The sequence below is a fragment of the Clupea harengus genome, chromosome 4, assembly GCF_900700415.2.
Source record: "Clupea harengus chromosome 4, Ch_v2.0.2, whole genome shotgun sequence".
NCBI classification, from domain to species: domain Eukaryota; kingdom Metazoa; phylum Chordata; class Actinopteri; order Clupeiformes; family Clupeidae; genus Clupea; species Clupea harengus.
In genome coordinates this window covers 10,434,328-10,452,346 of record NC_045155.1, presented here as the reverse complement: position 1 = coordinate 10,452,346, position 18,019 = coordinate 10,434,328, and the positions used below count along the sequence as shown (strand labels likewise).

The following is an 18,019-nucleotide window of genomic DNA, read 5'->3' as shown; positions in this document are numbered from 1 at the left end:
CTCTAAAGTAAAGAGGAGCTAATGCTGTTGGACAGGCGTGAGCGTGCGGGCCCTTTGTAGTTCACACTGCATTTTTGATCATCTTCATTATATGCGCGCCAACATGGCCAGTGGAGCTCGTAGGGCGAAAGTGTCGACTGAAGGAGACTTCTAACAACCCCAACCCCGCACATATCCCAAACTCTGAACACATATACACACACACACACACACACACCCTCTCTTTCACCCACACTTACACTCATACGCTCCAACACGCCTTCTCGCCTTCGTAAAGATGGGGACGTCTGAGTGTGCTGACAGTAAGGCTTAATTGGGGTGGGGTGGGGAGGGGGGGGTTGGTGTTAGAGAGTGTTGATGGTAACCAGTGTGTCAAGCCCAGCCTCGCTGCCTTAGCCTGTCTTTGAAGGTGAGGATGCTGGGCTCCTGTCGTTTTTTTGTGTGAGTGTGTGTGAGTGAGAGAGAGAAAGAAAGAGAGGAGTCGGGAGTTGAGGTGAAAAATGTTATGCATACTGATCAGAGTGAGGGAGCAATTCGTTTTTCACTCCCGACTCATCTTTCACATACAGAAGCCCCCCAAGACGTCTCTGTCGGCGAGCCATAAATTAAAGATGAATTTTTCTCTCTCTCCTGCTTCTTCCCTCTCTATCTCGCGCTCGCTCACTTGCCCTCTCTCTCGCTCTCTCTGGGTCTCTCTCAATCGATCACACTGCTTTCTCTCTCTCTCCCACTCTCTTGCTCTGTCGTCTCCTCTCTCTCTCTCTCTCTCTCTCTGTGGCGCGCGCTCGCTATCTGTGTTTGGTATCACGCTGCATCATTCTTTCTCTCTCTGTTTCTTGCTCACTCAGATGGTCTTACTCTTCTTTCCCATACATACATTTCCGTTCTTCCTTTCGCTGCTCTCTCTCTCCTCCCTCTGTCTCCTCGCCCTCTTCTCCCTCCCTCTCCCTCCACCTCTCTCTCCCTCCCTCCTTCTCTCTCTCCATCCCCCTTCTCCCTCCACCTCTCTCTCTCTCTCTCTCTCTCTCTCTCTCCCCTCTCTCCCCCTCCTCGTGCTCATCTACAGCACGTCCTCTGATGCACATGTCTGTGTGAAATGAAATGATGTTCAGCATATTGGCCAAAAATTAGAGCGTGCACCATATCGAGCGCCCCACATTTATCGGCTGATGGTTTCACTTTTGTGTGTGGGTGCATGCGTGTGGCTGCGCACACACCCTCATGAGTGTGTGTGTGTGTGTTTGTGTGTGGTTTCCTGCACACAAAGGATGCGCAACACCGTAACAGGTGTTCTCCCCGCGCTCACACGCCTCATTTAAGATGTCTACACGCGCACACACACACACACAACCACACTTTTTCATCCTTCCCCATATGTTCTAAAGATGTGTGGGCCTAACTGTGATTGCTGGTGGGTACCCTGCATAATTCATCAGCGGTACAGTTCAGTAACGCTTCCCAGCAAGTGCTTGCTGTTGATCACTTCTCCTCCCCCCCCCAACCCCCCACCCCGCATGATTGCCTTACTGTGCGCTCGGAGGGAAGAATTGCCTCGCGTCATGGCCATGAAAAAAAAACAAGAAAGAAAAACAAAAACAGGTCACCAGACCATGAGTCAGACTCTGCTTGCTTCCGTTGGAAGCAGATGACTGACCCAAGGGTCTGTTGATAGATGCACAGAGTGTGTGCAGAGCAATGTGTTTTACATGGGCTATACTGGGCGGGACAGGAGGGAAGTTACGCTCTGGCTTTTCTGACACTCTGAAACTCTCTGAAAGTGAGCGAAAAGGAGAGAGGGGGACGGGGGGAGAGCGATAGAGGGGGGGAGAGAGAGAGATAGAGAGATTTTTTATTTTATTCTGCCTTCTCATATATGGGTGTCAGTCATGTGGACAGAACCTACTGGTCCAGAGATCTGTCTGAGCTAGTGTGTGTGTGTGTGTGTGTGTGTGTGTGTGTGTGTGTGTGTGTGTGTGTGTGTGTGTGTGTGTGTGTGTGTGTGTGTGTGTGTGTGTGTGTGTGTGTGTGTGTGTGTGTGTGTGTGTGTGTGTGTGTGTGTGTGTGTGTGTGTGTGTGTGTGTGTGTGTGTGTGTGTGTGTCACGGAGAGGGGGATGGTGGCAGGCCTTTGATGACAGAGGCATAAGTTTGAAACCAAGACTGTGTTTGTGGAAGCACTGTGAAGCAGAGCAGTGAGCACTGGCTATGAATATGTGTCTGTGTGTGTGTCTTTTTGTCTGTGTGTGTGTATTTGTTTGTGGAGCCCCGTGAAGTGGAGCAGTGGGCATTGGCTGTGTGATGTATTTGTGTTAACCTAACATTTGTCTTCCTGTCTCTGCTCTCTGCCTCTCTTCTTCCTCTCTTTCTCCCTCTTCAAATACATTGTCTTTGACTTTTATCTTGCCCTTTCTCTCCCACACTTTCTTTTTCTCTCTCATGTATTCATTCATTCTTTCCCTCTCCACCTTCCTTTCTTTCTCTTTTTTCTGTCACTCTCACTTCGTCTCTTGCATTCTTACTCATCTGACCTATCTTCTGACTGACACACTTCTGACCTATCTTCTGACACACACACACACACACACACACACACACACACACACACACACACACTCACTCTTTCCCGTTCTCTCTCTGGGTCTCGCTCTGTCTGTTTCCTTCCTTCCTTCCTTCCTTTCTCCCCCTCTCCTGTCGTCTCTTCAGCAGGTAAGGGGGTGCCATGCCAGCTCCCGCTCCCCCGTCGCCTCTTCCCCTCGCCATCTGGTGGAGGCCCCTCGCACTGCTCCTGCTCTTCCTCCTGCTGCTGCTGCCGCCAACGCCGACCCTGACCACCGCGGCGGCGCCCGACTCCGCGACCTCCGCTTCCGGCGCGGCCTCCCTCCCTCGCTCCGTCACCCTAAACGGCGGCGCCCCCCTGAGCCACCTCCTGCTGGACCCGCGCTCGGGCCAGGTGTACGTGGGCGGGGTGAACGCCCTGTACCACCTGTCCCCGGACCTGCGCCTGCTCTCCCAGGGCCAGACGGGCCCTCGGCTGGACAGCCCCGACTGCCTGCCGCCTATCGACCCCAAAGACTGCACCCAGGCCCGCCAAACAGACAACACCAACCAGATCCTGCTGCTGCAGGACGGCGAGGACGAGCCCCTGGCGGATGAGGGCGGGGAGGCCGCGGAGCTCCGGACGCGCTGGCGCAGCCTGATCGTGTGCGGCACGGTGCTGCAGGGCATCTGTGAGAAGCGCAGTCTGGCCGACGTGGCACGCGTGCTCTACAACACCTCCAACCCCGTGGACACGCAGTACGTGGCCGCCAACGACCCGCGCGTCTCCACCGTGGGAGTGCTGGTACAACCCCAGCAGCAGCACGGCCAGGCGCCCCTCATGCTGGTGGGCCGCGGCTACACCAGCAAAGGCCCCGGGGGCATCCCCCCCATCACCACACGCCGCCTGCTCCCCAGCGCGCACCACTCGGCCCCGGCCTTTTCACACGAGGAGCTGGGCAAGCTGGTGGTGGGCACCTACTCCGAGTACAACAACCACTATGTGGCCGCGCTGCAGCACGAGCGCCACGTCTACTTCCTGCTGTCGCGCCGCGACGTCGCGCACTCCAAGGAGTACCACACGTACGTGTCGCGCCTGTGCATCGACGACCCCAGCTTCTACTCCTACGTGGAGCTGCCGCTCGCCTGCACCGGGGGCTACAACCTGGCGCAGGCCGCCGCCCTCGGCAGCCACCGCGACAGGCCCGCGCTCTTCGTCGCCATGGCGGCCGGGCAGGCGTCCACCCCGACCCCGACGGCCCGCTCGGCGCTGTGCGTGTACGACATGGAGCGCCTGAACAAAGCCCTGAAGCGGACGCAGGAGCTGTGCTACACCCAGGAGGGTCGCGGGGCAACCAACCAGGAGGAGGCCTACATCGAGTACGACGTGTCCTCCAAGTGTCTGCGCCTGGCCCAGGTAAGAGCAGCACCTCTGCCAGTCACTTTCAATTAATAACCCTAGCGAACGAATACCTTAAGCCTGATCAAGGTGGACAAATCGTAAGCTTATTAGCCTGCTTGCCAGCGCCCAGTGGACTCATGCATGACTCACTTGTCCATCAGACAGTGACCGTGACAGTGACGGCCCAGTGACCTAATCTGCTTGTCTCGGCTGCCAGGCCTGGCGATGGCCTCAAGACGGGCAGTTCATTTTCAATCACTTCATCGGGACTTGAATTTAAATTGAATTAATTTCCTCAAATGCATTTACACAAACAGATACTGTCTGGGTGATTTCATTATGGCCGATCAGAGAACTCAGTGTTTTGAGTGAATGTTAGCATAATGTTTCCCTTCTGCGAGAGACCCACTGTAACTGTGCCTGGAAACAGGACCACAGAGCAGAGAGGTACACTGTGGTGTCAAAATTAGGTCATTTTCATCGCACAGCATGTCACAACAGCACTCTTTGTCTGAAGTAAAAATTAGGCTTAACACACCATTACCTTCCCCTCTCCCTCTCCCTCTCCCTCTCATGCTCCCTCTCCCTCCCTCTTTCTTTCTTTCTCTCTCTCGCACACACTCATGAGCCCATCAGATGGCAGCTGAGTAGCTAATGAAGTCTAAAGAGCCGTCAGGGAGGCCGGTGCTGCTTTACTCTTTAACTCCTCAACAGCAGCGGGACACATCGCAGATACGCTGCCACTCTCTCTCCTCTCCGACTGCCACTCTCCATCTCTCCACCCCTCCTGCCACTCTCTCTCCTCTCCGACTGCCACTCTCTCTCTCTCTCTCTCTGACTGCCACTTTCTCTCTCTCCCCCCCTTCTGCCACTCTCTCTCTCTCTCTCTCTCTCTCTCTGACTGACACTCTTTCTCTCTCCATCTCTTTCTCTGTCTGCCTCTCTCTCCCCCTCCGTCTCTCTCTAAGTCTCATTGCTCTTAATCAATGGGTTCCCCCACAGCAGAAACCCCTTTACTGCCAGCTGCAAATCCGCCTCATGGTGATCTCTCTCTTTCTTTCTTTCTTTCTTTCTTTCGTTCTTTCTTCTCTTTCTTTTCTTCTGTCACGGAGCGCGCTGCTCTTTTCGTCAGCTAAGTCAACAGCGCCAGTGGAGCCCCAGCAGCTGTGCAGACGCTGGCGGAGGGATCAGAGCCCCTGGTTTGTCGCAGTCCCCAACAGCTTCAAACAAGAGAACTCCGCTTGCAACGCTCCACACACCATCTTTCTAACCCTAACCCAGTCCCCAACAGCTTCAAACAAGAGAACTCTGCTTCCAACGCACCACACACCATCCGTTTAGATCACATCTTCTATCAGCCATTTGCCTTTGGGCTTTTATCGAGAGCCCCCGGAACATAAAGTAAACATTTCAGCAGAATCTGGGTTCCCTGACAATGGCTTCACATCTGTCCTCCCCCACACACACGCCCCCATTATCTGCAGTTAACCCTGCTATTAAGGAATCTGTAGAGGCAGCAGTGCGGTTCGGTCTAGCTGGAGCACAGCATTAATTATAGGCTGAGTGATGAAATCCTGAGTCATGAAAGTCTGCAGGCTGGAGTGTTGAGGGTAACGGTACAAATGTGATGGGCTTCACCAAAATCAACTAGAGATTTTTGGCCACGAGCAGGCATATGTCGGTTTTCCAGTTATCGTGGCCATTTGTGGTTACCCAGAGGTCTCCGCTATATTGACTTTTGAGGTTTGTATATATATGCCACATTTATGTTGACTTTTGAGATTTAGACTCTCCTGTGGTACATTTGTGGGACCATAAATGTTATTTCCCCTGAACCACACTGGTGGTGTCTGAGGTGAGGAAGGGTGTTAGAGGCCCAACCCCCCCCCCCTCCCCCTCCCCCTGTGGAGCCATTAGCGAGGCGCACACGGGGCAGTGATGGAATACCACACCATAGCGGGGTCAGAGACCTGTGCTGCTGAAAGCACTTGTGAGTTTCTGTGCGTGTGTGTGTGAGAGTTTAAGTGTGTGAGTGAGTGGCCGCCGTGTGTGTGTGTATATTTTGTGTACTCTAGTGCGTGTGTCGCGGCCATGTAAGTCGGTGAGTGGCAGCTGCCTCGGTGCTGACACAGATTAACTTCCAGCTGCTCTCACTGACTCTTAATCTGTCGCAGGGGCACGTCCCCTCAGCCTCTGAACAGGGGCCCCCAGCCTGCGATCTGCTGCTCCTAGGGGCCCCTCGTGTCAGCCGTCTCTGCTAGAAGGACCCTGATACCTCCAGGAGAAAGGAGGGAGACGGAGTACTGAACGCAACCCCCATTAACACTGCGAAATGGAAATGAGACTGGTGTGAAAAACAGAGTTGTGTGTGCGCGTGTGTGTGTGGGGGTGGGTGTATGTGTAAGGGTGGGTCACAGAGATGACTAAAGAGAGCGAGAGAGAGAGAGAGAGAAAGGGGTGGATAAAGATGGAGTGGCGAAAAAGGAGGGGGTGGTAGAGATGTGGGAGAGACACAGAAAGAAAGCAGAGGGAGGAGGGAAAGGGGGAGCTGATGAAGATAGTACTGGGAGAGAGGAGAGAGGGATATGGAGAGAGATAGAGATGGAGAGATTGCGGGCAGATTGCTTTCTCTTGCAGCACGGAGCCACCAGGGCAGGGTTAGCAAATCCAGCTTAGTGCTGCCGCCTCGCCTTGCCTCTCCCACCCCTCTACGCTGCAGCTGGCCCAAGCCGAGCACCACTGACCCACATCATTCCCCCCACACACACATACTGTCCCACTGACCACCAGCCCCGTGTCACCCCCCAGCCCCCCCACCACCCATACATTCCCTTCCCCCTACCCGGCCACTAAACACAGTTACACAACCACGACTCCCTGCCCAGCCCCGAGCCCAGAGCAGCGCTGTGCACTCACTCACTCTCAGCCTGTGTGTGATCAATACAACGTGTGTGTGAGTTCCACTCTGCGATTCAGCGACGCGTGTGTGGATCATTAGATGCTCTTTTTGGTGTGGCTGTGTGCTGCAGCGCCAGTGTTTCACGAGATGTGATGTGATGTGAGGTGAGGGGTGTAGCCCTTTGGTAAGGTGTGTTTTTTTGGGCGTTGTGTGTTCTCAGTTATGGCTCAGCTCAATTATGAGACCAGGGGAGGGAAAAAGGCCACCGCCCGAAATAGACCATGAGTATTGACACGGTGTCAACTTTCCCTTACAAAGAAATAAATGGAGGTCCACGACCCTTTATGTTGGTCGCCTTAAACTCCCCCTGGGCATTATTGCAAAATGCCCTTTCATCACACTCTAGTTATAGCTGCTGTGTGTGTGTCACTGTGTGTGTGTGTGTGTGTGTGTGTGTCACTGTGTGTGTGTGTGTGTCGGTGTGTGTATGTGTATGATGTATTAAGCTGCAAAGCTGTGCTGTGCATTTCTCTGTGTGTGGTTGGAGTTGCTAAGCTGCTAAGTTGAACTGGGAGCGTGTGTGCGTTTGTGTGTGTGTCAGTGTGTGTTTGGAGGACTGGGGCTCTGCTGAGCTGGCGTGCTGTCACCCAGGCTGTGGCCGTGTGTCCATCCACCGTCTGTGACAGGTGCAGCCCAGAATAGCCCCTTCAGGCAGGAAGGAATGTCTCTATGTGCGGTCCAGCTCTCAGGATGCATATCGCATTGTCCGTTCATCGTGCGTGTGTGTGTGTGTGTGTGTGTGTGTGTGTGTGTTACTTCTGTACCACTGGGAATGAATGAACTAAACCCAGATTAATGGGACTTGTATGACTCGAATTGTCTGCGTCCTCGCCTTCAGGGACATGTAGGCTTGTTTGAAAGTGTCTCGTCATAACTGTGTGTGTCCCGAGGAAGCTTTCCTCCACTGCCTCCTCAGTGCCTCTGAGCTCTCTGTGGTTTTATATGGGCTTTTACAACATAAAGCTCCTTATTCCAAGCACCTGCCTTACCATCCTCCCTCCCCATTATCCCTCTCATTCACTCAGCACTCATTCACCAGCTCCGCTCCCCACTGACTAGCCACAGTGGGATTACACCCATAACTGACTGCCTCACACAGAACATCACTGATTACTGATGCAGCTCTCTGTACACAAACACAGTGGTGACAGTACGGAAATCACCCAGATTTCAGTACCGGTGACTGTACTCAGATGTGCCCATTTCCCCTAAACCCCCCCTGCTGGTGATAACTTGTCACTTCACCCAGATCAAGCACTGTGGAAAGTCTAGGGCAGGGTCAGGCCAACTTTATTGAAAAGAGAGATTCACGATGTGCTGTTTCACTTCACTGCGATCCTGCATGTGGTCTACTTTTGTTTGGACGTCACATTGCTTGGTTTTGACAGAAAATTCAACTATTAGATATATTCCTATGTTTTGTAATGATTTGTAATGTAATAGTATAGTAAATAATAGTAAAACATAAGCTACTTGATTGGATCCTCACTGAACTGTATTCAAATAACCTTTTTGTTTTGTGTATGTGGTAGAGTGACATTTCCTGTGGGATGGCCATGTTTGTGCAAGCATGCATATGAGTTTCTCTCTGCTGTCTTCAAAGTATTGTGTGGCGAGTGTGTATGTTTACTCACCGCTCCCTCTCTCTGTCTGTCTGTCTGTCTCTCTCTCTCTCTCTCTCTGTCTCTTTCTCTCTCTCTCTCTCTCTCTCTCTCTCTCTCTCTCTACGTGTCTCTGTTTCTCTCTCTGCGTGTCTCTGTCTTTGTCTCTCTCTCTCTGTGTCTCTGTCTCTCTTTCTCTGTGTCCCTGTAGTCCTCGGTGACAGAGTACCCCTGTGGGGGGGAACACACCCCCAGCCCCATCGCCAGCGCCGTGCCCCTGGCTACTGACCCCGCCCTCACCCGCACCACCCTGCTCACTGCCGTCGCCACGGCTACCGAGGCTGGACACACTATCGCTTTGCTCGGAGACAAGGCAGGGCATCTGCACAAGGTACGTGTCTGGGTGCGGTTGCATGAGAAAAGTGCGTGTGTGAGAGAGAGATAAACAAAACCAGTGTGAGTGTGTCTGGCTGTTATCAGTATGTGTTTGTGTGCATGTGGGTGTGTGTGTGTGCACGTGGGTGTGTGTGTGTGCGTGTCAATGGTAACAGAGCAGGGCTTTCACCACACATCCAATACAGGCCTAGTGTAATGACCCCCCCCCCCTCCTGCCCAGTGTCTCTCTCTCTCTCTCTCTCTCTCTCTCTCTCTCTCTCTCTCTTTTTCTCTCTCTCACGCGCTCCCTGTGTCTTTGGGGACAGTAGCCGTGGAGAAGCCTGTTGTAGATGCTGGGGCAGCCCCCCGTTCAGAGCAGTGCTGATTCTCTCTGCCTCCTCCATTTCCATAAAGATGCTCTGTTCTGTTCTGCCTCAGACGGCTCAAATGGCACTGGAGGATGACCTTGCTCCATGCCAACCTCTGACAGCATTGTGTTACTGTTGAATGAGTGTCTCCGTGTCAGATTCACAAGAGAGGCCTATTTGTTATTCAAATAAATAAATAAACGGGGGGGGGGGGATTAAATAAATAAAATAGATAATTAAATCAGAGTTGACCCCTTCTGTAAGGTTAACAGAGACTAGCTCAAAAGTGTTTTTATTTTCACTGGGGCGTGAATTGCCTGGCAGGCCTCATTGGTTGGCACGTGAGTTCCCTCAAAATTCACTGGAGACTGAGACTGGTAATTTATTACATGTTGCCTCACCTCTAACTCCAACTCTCTGTCTCTCGCTCTTTCTCTCTCTCTGATTCTCGGAAAAACTCACCTGGCGTTATGGGTACTATGTAAAGAATGCCGCTGCGGACAAGTGAGCGCATGCATAACTTAAGCTGCTTATCATCTGAAATGTCTGACTGCTGAGCTTTGTAGGGACACAGAGAGAGAGATATGGAGATGGGAGGAGAGAGAGAGAGAGAGAGAGAGTAAGCGAGAGAAAGTGAGAGAAAGCGCGAGCGAGAGAGAGAGAGAAAGCAGGAGAGAGAGGAAAAGCAGGAGAGAGAGGGAGGGTGAAAGAAAGAGAGAGAGATAGAGAGAGAGAGAGAGAGAGAGAGAGTGTGTGTGTGTAAAAGTTGAAAGTCCTCTTAGTATTCTGTTGGCGATACTGAGGAGAAAAAAAAGGAACAGTAAAAAAAAAAGAGAAAGAAACACGATAAGCCCCTCATCTTCTTTGCACCCGGTGGGTGCGGGACTCCCTCTGTGTGGCTGAAAGGCTAATTCAGCACGAGCTCGCTGCTCGCTTCACTTCTAAAGGCCCGGCGAATGAAAATTAGCTCTGCTAGCGAGAAAATATTCACGCATGGAGAGGCCACTGTGCCACCGCTGCCGCCGCTGCTGCTGTTGTTGCTGAAGTTGTTAGGTGTTCTTTTGGACACGGTGTTGTTGAGCTTTTTTTGTGTGTTCACACCCAAATACACACACACACACACACATACTTGCATACATGCCTCTGGCTGTTTCTGCTGTGGTCTGGTGTGTTTTGCACACAAGCAGCCTGGAATTTTTTTTTTTGAAGGGGGGCCTTGAATTTGGTTAATCTTGCCCCTCGGGCATGATCATGTGTTGGAGGGGCTGGTGCTGTGTGTGTGTGTGTGTGTGTGTGTGTGCGCATGTGAGTGTACATCCATATGAGTCCATGCATTGTGTGTGTGTGTGTGTGCGTGCAGATAATGCAGAAGGACATGTTCTGACTCCCAATCCCCATTGCTGGTGGGATTATTGATCCCACAGGGGCCACCACATGCAATGCACTGTGGGTAATCGGGCTTGGCACAGCAAGGGGCTTCTCGTTGCTGGCCCCTCCGGTGTGCCATAAAATATTTACAGCGCAGGCTCCTTGTTTACACCAACACACACTTCCCCCCAGCCAATCAGATCACACTGCACCACCCGGTGTGGCTTCCCTGCCCTGAGGACTTTGACATATGTAACCATCCTCTGAGATCTCAGGCAGGCATTCTGTGTGTGTGTGTGTGGGTGTTTGTGTGTCAGATTGTGTTTGTGTAAGTTTGGATATGAGTGTTTGTGTCTTAAGTTGAAGACTGCGTGGGTGGGCGCATGCAGATGCATTTATCTGGCTGTGTTGGCCTGTGGTTCTGTCAGGACCTTTCTGTTTGTATGTGAGTGAATGTATAATTTTGTCTGTCTGTGTGTATGTGTATGTAGATACCTCTGTGTGTGTATGTGTGTGCTCTTGTGTATGTGTGTTAACATATGTGCTAACTCAAGTGTGTGTGTGTGTGTGTGTGTGTGTGTGTGTTGCAGGTGTTCCTGCAGGCGAACGGCACAGGTAGTCTGTACGACTCGGTGACTGTGGACGAGAGGAGTGCCATCAACGCTGACCTCCTGCTGGACTCCGCTGGACAGAGCATCTATGTCCTGACGGAGAAAAAAGTAGGGCGCCTGTCAAAACAAAACCTGAGCCGGTCTCCACACATCATATAGAAACTCTCAAACTCTGACCTGACTCTTAGCAGTAAATGAAAACCGATTGATTTTCAGAGAATGTTCATATGCCCTTTTTTCATGCTGTGTGCATATATCTTTGAACATCATAGGTAATGTCAATCAGCTTCACCACCAGCGTGAGACCTGAATCCTCTGCGTGCAGTTACTTCATAAACAAAACAAACATGAGTCATGATCATAAACATGATGAAAACATTTCAGAATGATCTCCTCTGACCTGCTCTGGCTGTCCCCTGTCTGACTAACCCAGTTCAGTTCCAGCTACTGCCACTCTAAATGTCTCTATTCACCCTTGAGGTCTAGCACGCATTGTTGTCCGCTGTGCTCTCCCAAAATGAGCAACGCCTCATGCCCTCAATCGTGTGTGTGTGTGTGTGTGTGTGTGTGTGTCTCGTGTTTCACACAGGTCACCAGGCTGCCGGTGGCTCAGTGCTCCCGCCACACAGACTGTGAATCCTGTCTGTCCGTCAGAGATCCCTACTGCGGCTGGTGTGTGCTGGAGGGCAGGTAACGGCTTCACTGCACTCACTCACACAGACACGCTCATGCGCGCACACACACACACACACACACACACACACACACATAAAGACGCACACACACACACACTCTTTCGCTTGCTTTGCCATCTCATCTTCCCGTGTGTTGGAGCCATGAAATCCCTCTTCCTCCCGTGTTTAAGCCCAAGGCTGTTGTTGGGTGGTTGGTTGGACCTCGGTTATGTCACGTTGGAATGTTTGCCCAAAGGTGCTACTGCTCAGTTTACAACTCCTTCGTTTTCAGTTGGAAATGATTCCACTGCAAGTAGGGCCAGTAAAATGCAGGGACTCTATATTTGCGCTTTATTTACTGTTCGCTCAAGCATGTGCTGCTCCAATTACATTTGCCCTCGTGGAAAACTTTAGAACGGAGATCTTATCTCACTCTTGTTTAAAAGAAATCTTCCCTTAAGGCTTCAAGGCTTATGTTCATACCTGTACCAGTCAACCATCTGACAAAGAATTTGTAGAACCCTGCATTTATGTACATTTATTTCTTTCCCAGGTGGTTTTAACCCCAAGCTTATGAATTAGAGCTTAGAGTCGTAATGGCTGTTGGGTTTAGAAGCACTTTCAGTAGTTAAACAGCCTCCCAGGCAAACACCTTAAAGTGTCAAAGCCTATTACAGAGGTCCAGAGAGGTCTTAAGTCTACAAAGGGTTCTTTCTGTGTATGTAGTAGACCGGCAGCCGTTAGCTTTGTTTGTGTGTTTCAACCAATCAGGTGTTCCCGTAAGATGGAGTGCCAACGCCACACCCAATCCAACCATTGGTTATGGAGCTACCACCAAGGCCAGCAGTGTGTGTCCGTGCAGAGTCTGGTGCCTTCCAGCCAGAGCAGAGAGAAGCAGACGCAGGTAAGAAGTGTTCCCTTGGGCCTCAAACCTGACCTTTTGGAGGTAGAACTCCCAATGTTAGGCATAACTTCCAAGTTAAAATGTCATCTACGTCATGTTGTGTTTTCCCCTGGCTTTGTTCATCCACACAACTCTTTCATCTGCTGTTGGGTGAGAGCCCTTTTCATTTGGACTCGCACAAACTGGTTGAACTAAGAGGGTGGCCTTCTCCCTTTCATGGAATCGAGTGTATATGGTCTTCAGAACATGGCTGGAGTTAATCATGCTCAGGTGGGACTGTCCGTCCCACAGCCATGGTGGCTTGTGGGGGTTCCCTACCTCATGCTACTTACCCCCCCCCCCCCCCATCTCTATCAGACATCAATGATTGTTCCCATGAGGAGGCTTTAGTCTAATTTCCAGCTGATTAGTAGGGGTGGGAGGGGGGATTGCGTGCGGCTGCCTCCTCATAACCCCCCCAGTCCACGGCCCAGCATGTGTTCCCGGTGCGTGGGCTCCCTTCTGAAGTGACCCGCGATCAAATGCAAATGGAAAAATCAATTCAGCCGGAAATCATCCCGGCGACGGCGTCCTTTGTTATGGGGGGCTCAGGCGGCTCTGAAAGCTGCTCAGCTTGGTGTAAACATCAGAACTCATTTGGGCCAAATTACCCGTCTCTCCGCTGCCAGGCCGTGCCCTCATGAATAAATGGCTGCGCTCGCATTTGTAAATAATTGTTTCTCCATCTGTTTTATTTTTTTTCTTCTCAGGCACACTGTTTCTTCTCCATTTTATTCGGGTCTCTCTTTCTCTCCCTGTCTATTTATATAACTCTCTAATTATCTGTCTGTACTTTTTCACTCCCTTGCTCCCTCTCACTCTCTTTAAATATCTCTCTCACTTTTCTACTCTTTCTTTCTTCTTTTCCTTCTTTTTATTGCTTACACTTTATCAATGTCCCCCCCTCCCCCCCTCTCTCTATCTCTCTATCAGGTGTCTTTCACAGTAGCACAGCTCCCCACGCTGTCAGGAGATGAGTCTCTCACCTGCTCTTTTGGGGGCCTGCCATCCCAGCCCGCGGTTGTCACGGACAACAGGATCACCTGTCAGTCACCCAAACCGGAGCTCCTCCCCCCAAGCCCTCCAGGCAGTGGTGGGTCCCCAACCCCCTCTCCTCTCCTCCCTTCCCCCTCCTCCACCTCCCACGCAGGGCAGCGTTACCAGAGACATTTTAGATTCATCCGAAAGCAGCCATTAACACACACACACACACTCACTTCAACAGGATACTCTTTCCTGTATGCTGCAGCAGCCCTGATCTAGATGCTTTGTAAACATTTCAAACATTCTGTCTGGAAATGTCTATCCTCAGGTTTCTGAGACATCATGTTTGATGATCAGATTAGTTGCTGAATGTTGATGTTGTTCTGTGCCTAGCATTTCCTTATTTGGAATATATAATATATGTTTGAAATTTGGTTTATCTCATAACAATCTTATTACCTCGGGCGCACAATGGTATAATTTCGTGGTATCTGCTGTCAGTACAGCCTCTGATAGACAAGAGGCTTTTAAACAGTCCAGGATTACACTGACTGGATTGAAAATGTCAGCCGGTCATAAGCTACCTTTTGGAGGAAGTTTTTCGAATCCAGTTTAAAAGGTCAGCAAACCTGCAAGTGAGTCAAGCAGTTTGGTGAGGGGGGTTTGTTTTTGTGTGCACACACACTGAGTATGCTTTCTCCTGTGTGCAGATCACATGGCTCTCAGAGTGTCACTGATGTTTGGCGATGTGGCCATCTCGCACACAAACCTCACCTTCTACGACTGTAGAGCTGTGGGCCGGCTCAATGCAACCTCCCCGTAAGCAAACACTGTGTGTGTGTCTGTCTGTTTGTGTGTGTGTGTGTGTGTGTGTGTGTGTGTGTGTGTGTGTGTGTGTGTGTGTGTGTATTGGAGTGTTAAACCTAATTAAAATGCTTGACACACCATTTCCATCCGCAACATTTACAAGTCAAATTTAACACTCCAACTTCTGCACAAAACTGCATATTGAGGGGATTAGGCCAAATATCTGTAGCTTTAAATGCACCTCAGGACCTCATTTCTAGTTAATGGAACACACATCAATATTTGCCACTATATCAAAGCTATTCATGACCTGCCCTGACCTGGATTTCTGTTGGGCTTTTAGCATCGCTAAAGTGATCGCTCTACTGCAAGTTAGTGTGTACATGCATGCGTGTATGCTGTTATCCGAATCAACTGAGTATTTGGGATGCGAGTTTGAGTGTGTTGTTGTGATTGCAGGTGTACTGTGTGTGTGTGGGTGGGTAGCAGGTGCATGGTGTGTGTATATGTGTATGGGGTTCTCTGCAGGTATATTTGATGCGTGTGATAATTGTTCCCTTCTGCAGTGTGTGTGTGTGTGTGTGTGTGTGTGTGTGTGTGTGTATTAACATAGTTTATATGGTGTGTGTGTTCTGCAGGTGTATGGCATGTGTGGGGAGCAGGTGGCCATGTCACTGGTGTGCCCTGGATGAGGTGTGCACTCACCAGAGGAGCTGCCCACACCAACCCATCATATATAATTCGGGGGTAAGGAACACACACACACACACACACACACACACACACACACACACACACACACACACACACGCTCAATAGGAGCTACCCACAACAACCCATCATGTACAACTCAGGGGTAAGGAACACACATACATACATGCACGCACGCACATGCACGCACACACACACACACACACACACACACACACACACCGGCGCACGCGCCCACGCACACACTCAACAGGAGCTGCCCACACAAACTCATCGTAGTCAGCTTTTAGGTTAGGGGTCTGACTGGTAGACAGACATACAAATGCACAAATACAGAAGGAGCTGCCTATCACGAGCCAAGAGGGCTTGTAGCAAATACACACACACCCACCCACATACACACACACACACACACACACACACACACACACACACACACACACACACACACACACAGGACAGGAGCTGCCCACACCAGCCCATTTATACATTGTGCAGTTTTGAGTGTGTGTGAGAGGGTGTCAAGGGTGAAACAGAGAGGTCTCTAACCTCAGACACGCAAACACACACGTGCTGTTCTACTCATGTACACACACACACACACACATGCATGAGCACACACACACACACATACATATATGTAACTGGCAGGCAACCGTTCCCCCAATCAATTTGGTCAACTGAGAATTTTTGGTCTATTTTTATCCATTTCATTTTACTCTAGGAGTCTTTTGAGCCATAGTCCATGTCTTTGTAGGAGCTGAATTGAAAGCATGTCTTTTATTTAATTTTTTTACTCGCTCCAGTCATTTCCAGGGTTATTTGTCAGACAGGATTAAGGTCCTCTTGGCTAAAATGTGTTTTTGGTGGAAGAGTCTCTGCTGAGAGACCCTCCAGTCCAGAGGTTAATGCTTAATCCATGTCTGTGAAAGTACCCCATGCAGCGCCGCGATTATAACGTGCAAAAGCGCTTATTTTAATTTCACAGGACCTGTGTACTTAGGGATCAGTTGAAGTGTTTTAATGAATGTGCATGCACACGTGTGTGTGTGTGTGTGTGTGTGTGTGTGTGTGTGTGTGTGTGTGTGTGTGTTGAGGAGGAGGAGGGGGAAATGGGTTAATATGTACAGGGGTTTTATTCAAATATGCGTTTTGGTTAGTCTGTCTGTCTGTGTATATATTTTGCCTATATGAATATATATATATGAATATGTTGACATCTGTTTATATTATATGTTATTGTTTGTGTATCTTTGCCTGTGTGAATGTTTGCTTAGATGTTTTTGTGCGTGTATATCCCTTTCATCTGTATTTTTTCACACCGCATTGATGTGTGTTTGTGTGTGTGTGTCCGCCCGCAGGAGGATTCGTCTCCGCGGGGTGTGGACTCGTGTCCGCGTGTGTGGGCTCTGCAAGGCTCTCCTCTGGTGCCTGTGGGCTTTGATAAGGAACTCTACCTGCTGGGGAAGAACCTGGATATGTTTGAGGTAACACAGTACACTGGTGTACCTCACCATACTTTGCGATGCCCTGCCACTGTGCTGCAATACACAGCATTATACATCACAATACACACAACCACAGCTCTCTATGCACACTCAAACACACACAGCCCCCCATGCTCTCCTGCTCTCTCCCCATCTCTCTATGTCTCTCACACACTCACACACACACACACACACACACACACACACACACACACACACACACACACACACACACACACACACACACACACACACACACACACACACACACACACACACACACACACACACATAGAAACAGCCTATTTTCATTTCCACCATACTGATACTGATCTACCCCACCCCTTTTCCTCCACGGCTCCAAGAGGCCCAATCTCACCCTCATGTCCGACCTCATCATAAACCGAGCGATTTCATGGATGCGCATTTAGAGAGGGCCATTAACATCTCGCCATGCCTCCGGCCTAAACGCCTCCGTTCCCCCCCGGGTGACAAACGGCCCCGCTGGCCCCTGGTAGCCAGCTGATCTCTAAACGCGCTCTCCTCTTGGCTCTCCTCTCGACAGGACGAGGAGGATTACGTGTGCGTTGTGGAGATCGAGGGCAGGTCGCTGTTGCTGCCCGCCACGCTCATCCGAGGGGAGAAGCAGACACACACCTTTAAGTGCTCCGCTCAACAGGTAAACAGCAAGACACGACGACACACAGCAACACACTCAACCTGTAGCATCCTCCCCCTACAGCACACAACAATACACACATGTCAGCACATGTTAACACACACCAGCCAGGTCATATCAGCTGCTATTAACTCTCAACATTTGTACATGTATGTAATAAAGAAAATTATAGCGTTCACACATGGAGTTACTTCAAGTATTTTGTACCATATTAGTATCCAGAGGGCTTTTAGCAAAAATGTAGTTTACCAAAAATACAGTGGCCAAGTTGGAGACTCTTGGAATGGAGCCAAAATGTGTGAAAATGTGAAGCTTTGAAGCTGTGTGATGGGTGATGATTCATTCCCTGTGTGTGTGTGTGTGTGTGTGTGTGTGTGTGTGTGAATGTGTCTGTTAGTATCAATACTCAGCGAAGCAGTTGGAGTATTCTGCTCCAGTGTACTTGCTGAGAGGGAGTCGGCGCATTGACTCCGCACCCAACATACAGCGTAAGTGAGGCAGAGACTAGATTAGTGGG

The 18,019-nt window shown here is 50.4% G+C and overlaps 1 protein-coding gene across 3 annotated transcripts in view; it reads left to right on the top strand.

The window, feature by feature from the left end:
• Window positions 1-18,019, top strand: part of plxnb3 (plexin B3) — a 55,532-nt gene that overhangs the window by 20,161 nt on the left and 17,352 nt on the right. For 2 of the 3 annotated variants that reach the window (XM_031566159.2, XM_031566160.2), the window contains exons 2-12: window positions 2,702-3,950; window positions 8,707-8,886; window positions 11,197-11,325; window positions 11,807-11,907; window positions 12,663-12,795; window positions 13,768-13,927; window positions 14,529-14,637; window positions 15,264-15,372; window positions 16,698-16,823; window positions 17,389-17,502; window positions 17,900-17,990. In XM_031566159.2, coding sequence (XP_031422019.1) covers window positions 2,718-3,950; window positions 8,707-8,886; window positions 11,197-11,325; window positions 11,807-11,907; window positions 12,663-12,795; window positions 13,768-13,927; window positions 14,529-14,637; window positions 15,264-15,372; window positions 16,698-16,823; window positions 17,389-17,502; window positions 17,900-17,990 — 2,485 coding nt within the window. In that variant the 5' untranslated portion in view covers window positions 2,702-2,717. The remainder of the gene's footprint in view (window positions 1-2,701; window positions 3,951-8,706; window positions 8,887-11,196; window positions 11,326-11,806; window positions 11,908-12,662; window positions 12,796-13,767; window positions 13,928-14,528; window positions 14,638-15,263; window positions 15,373-16,697; window positions 16,824-17,388; window positions 17,503-17,899; window positions 17,991-18,019) is intronic. The other variant, XM_031566161.2, reaches the window with a different exon arrangement.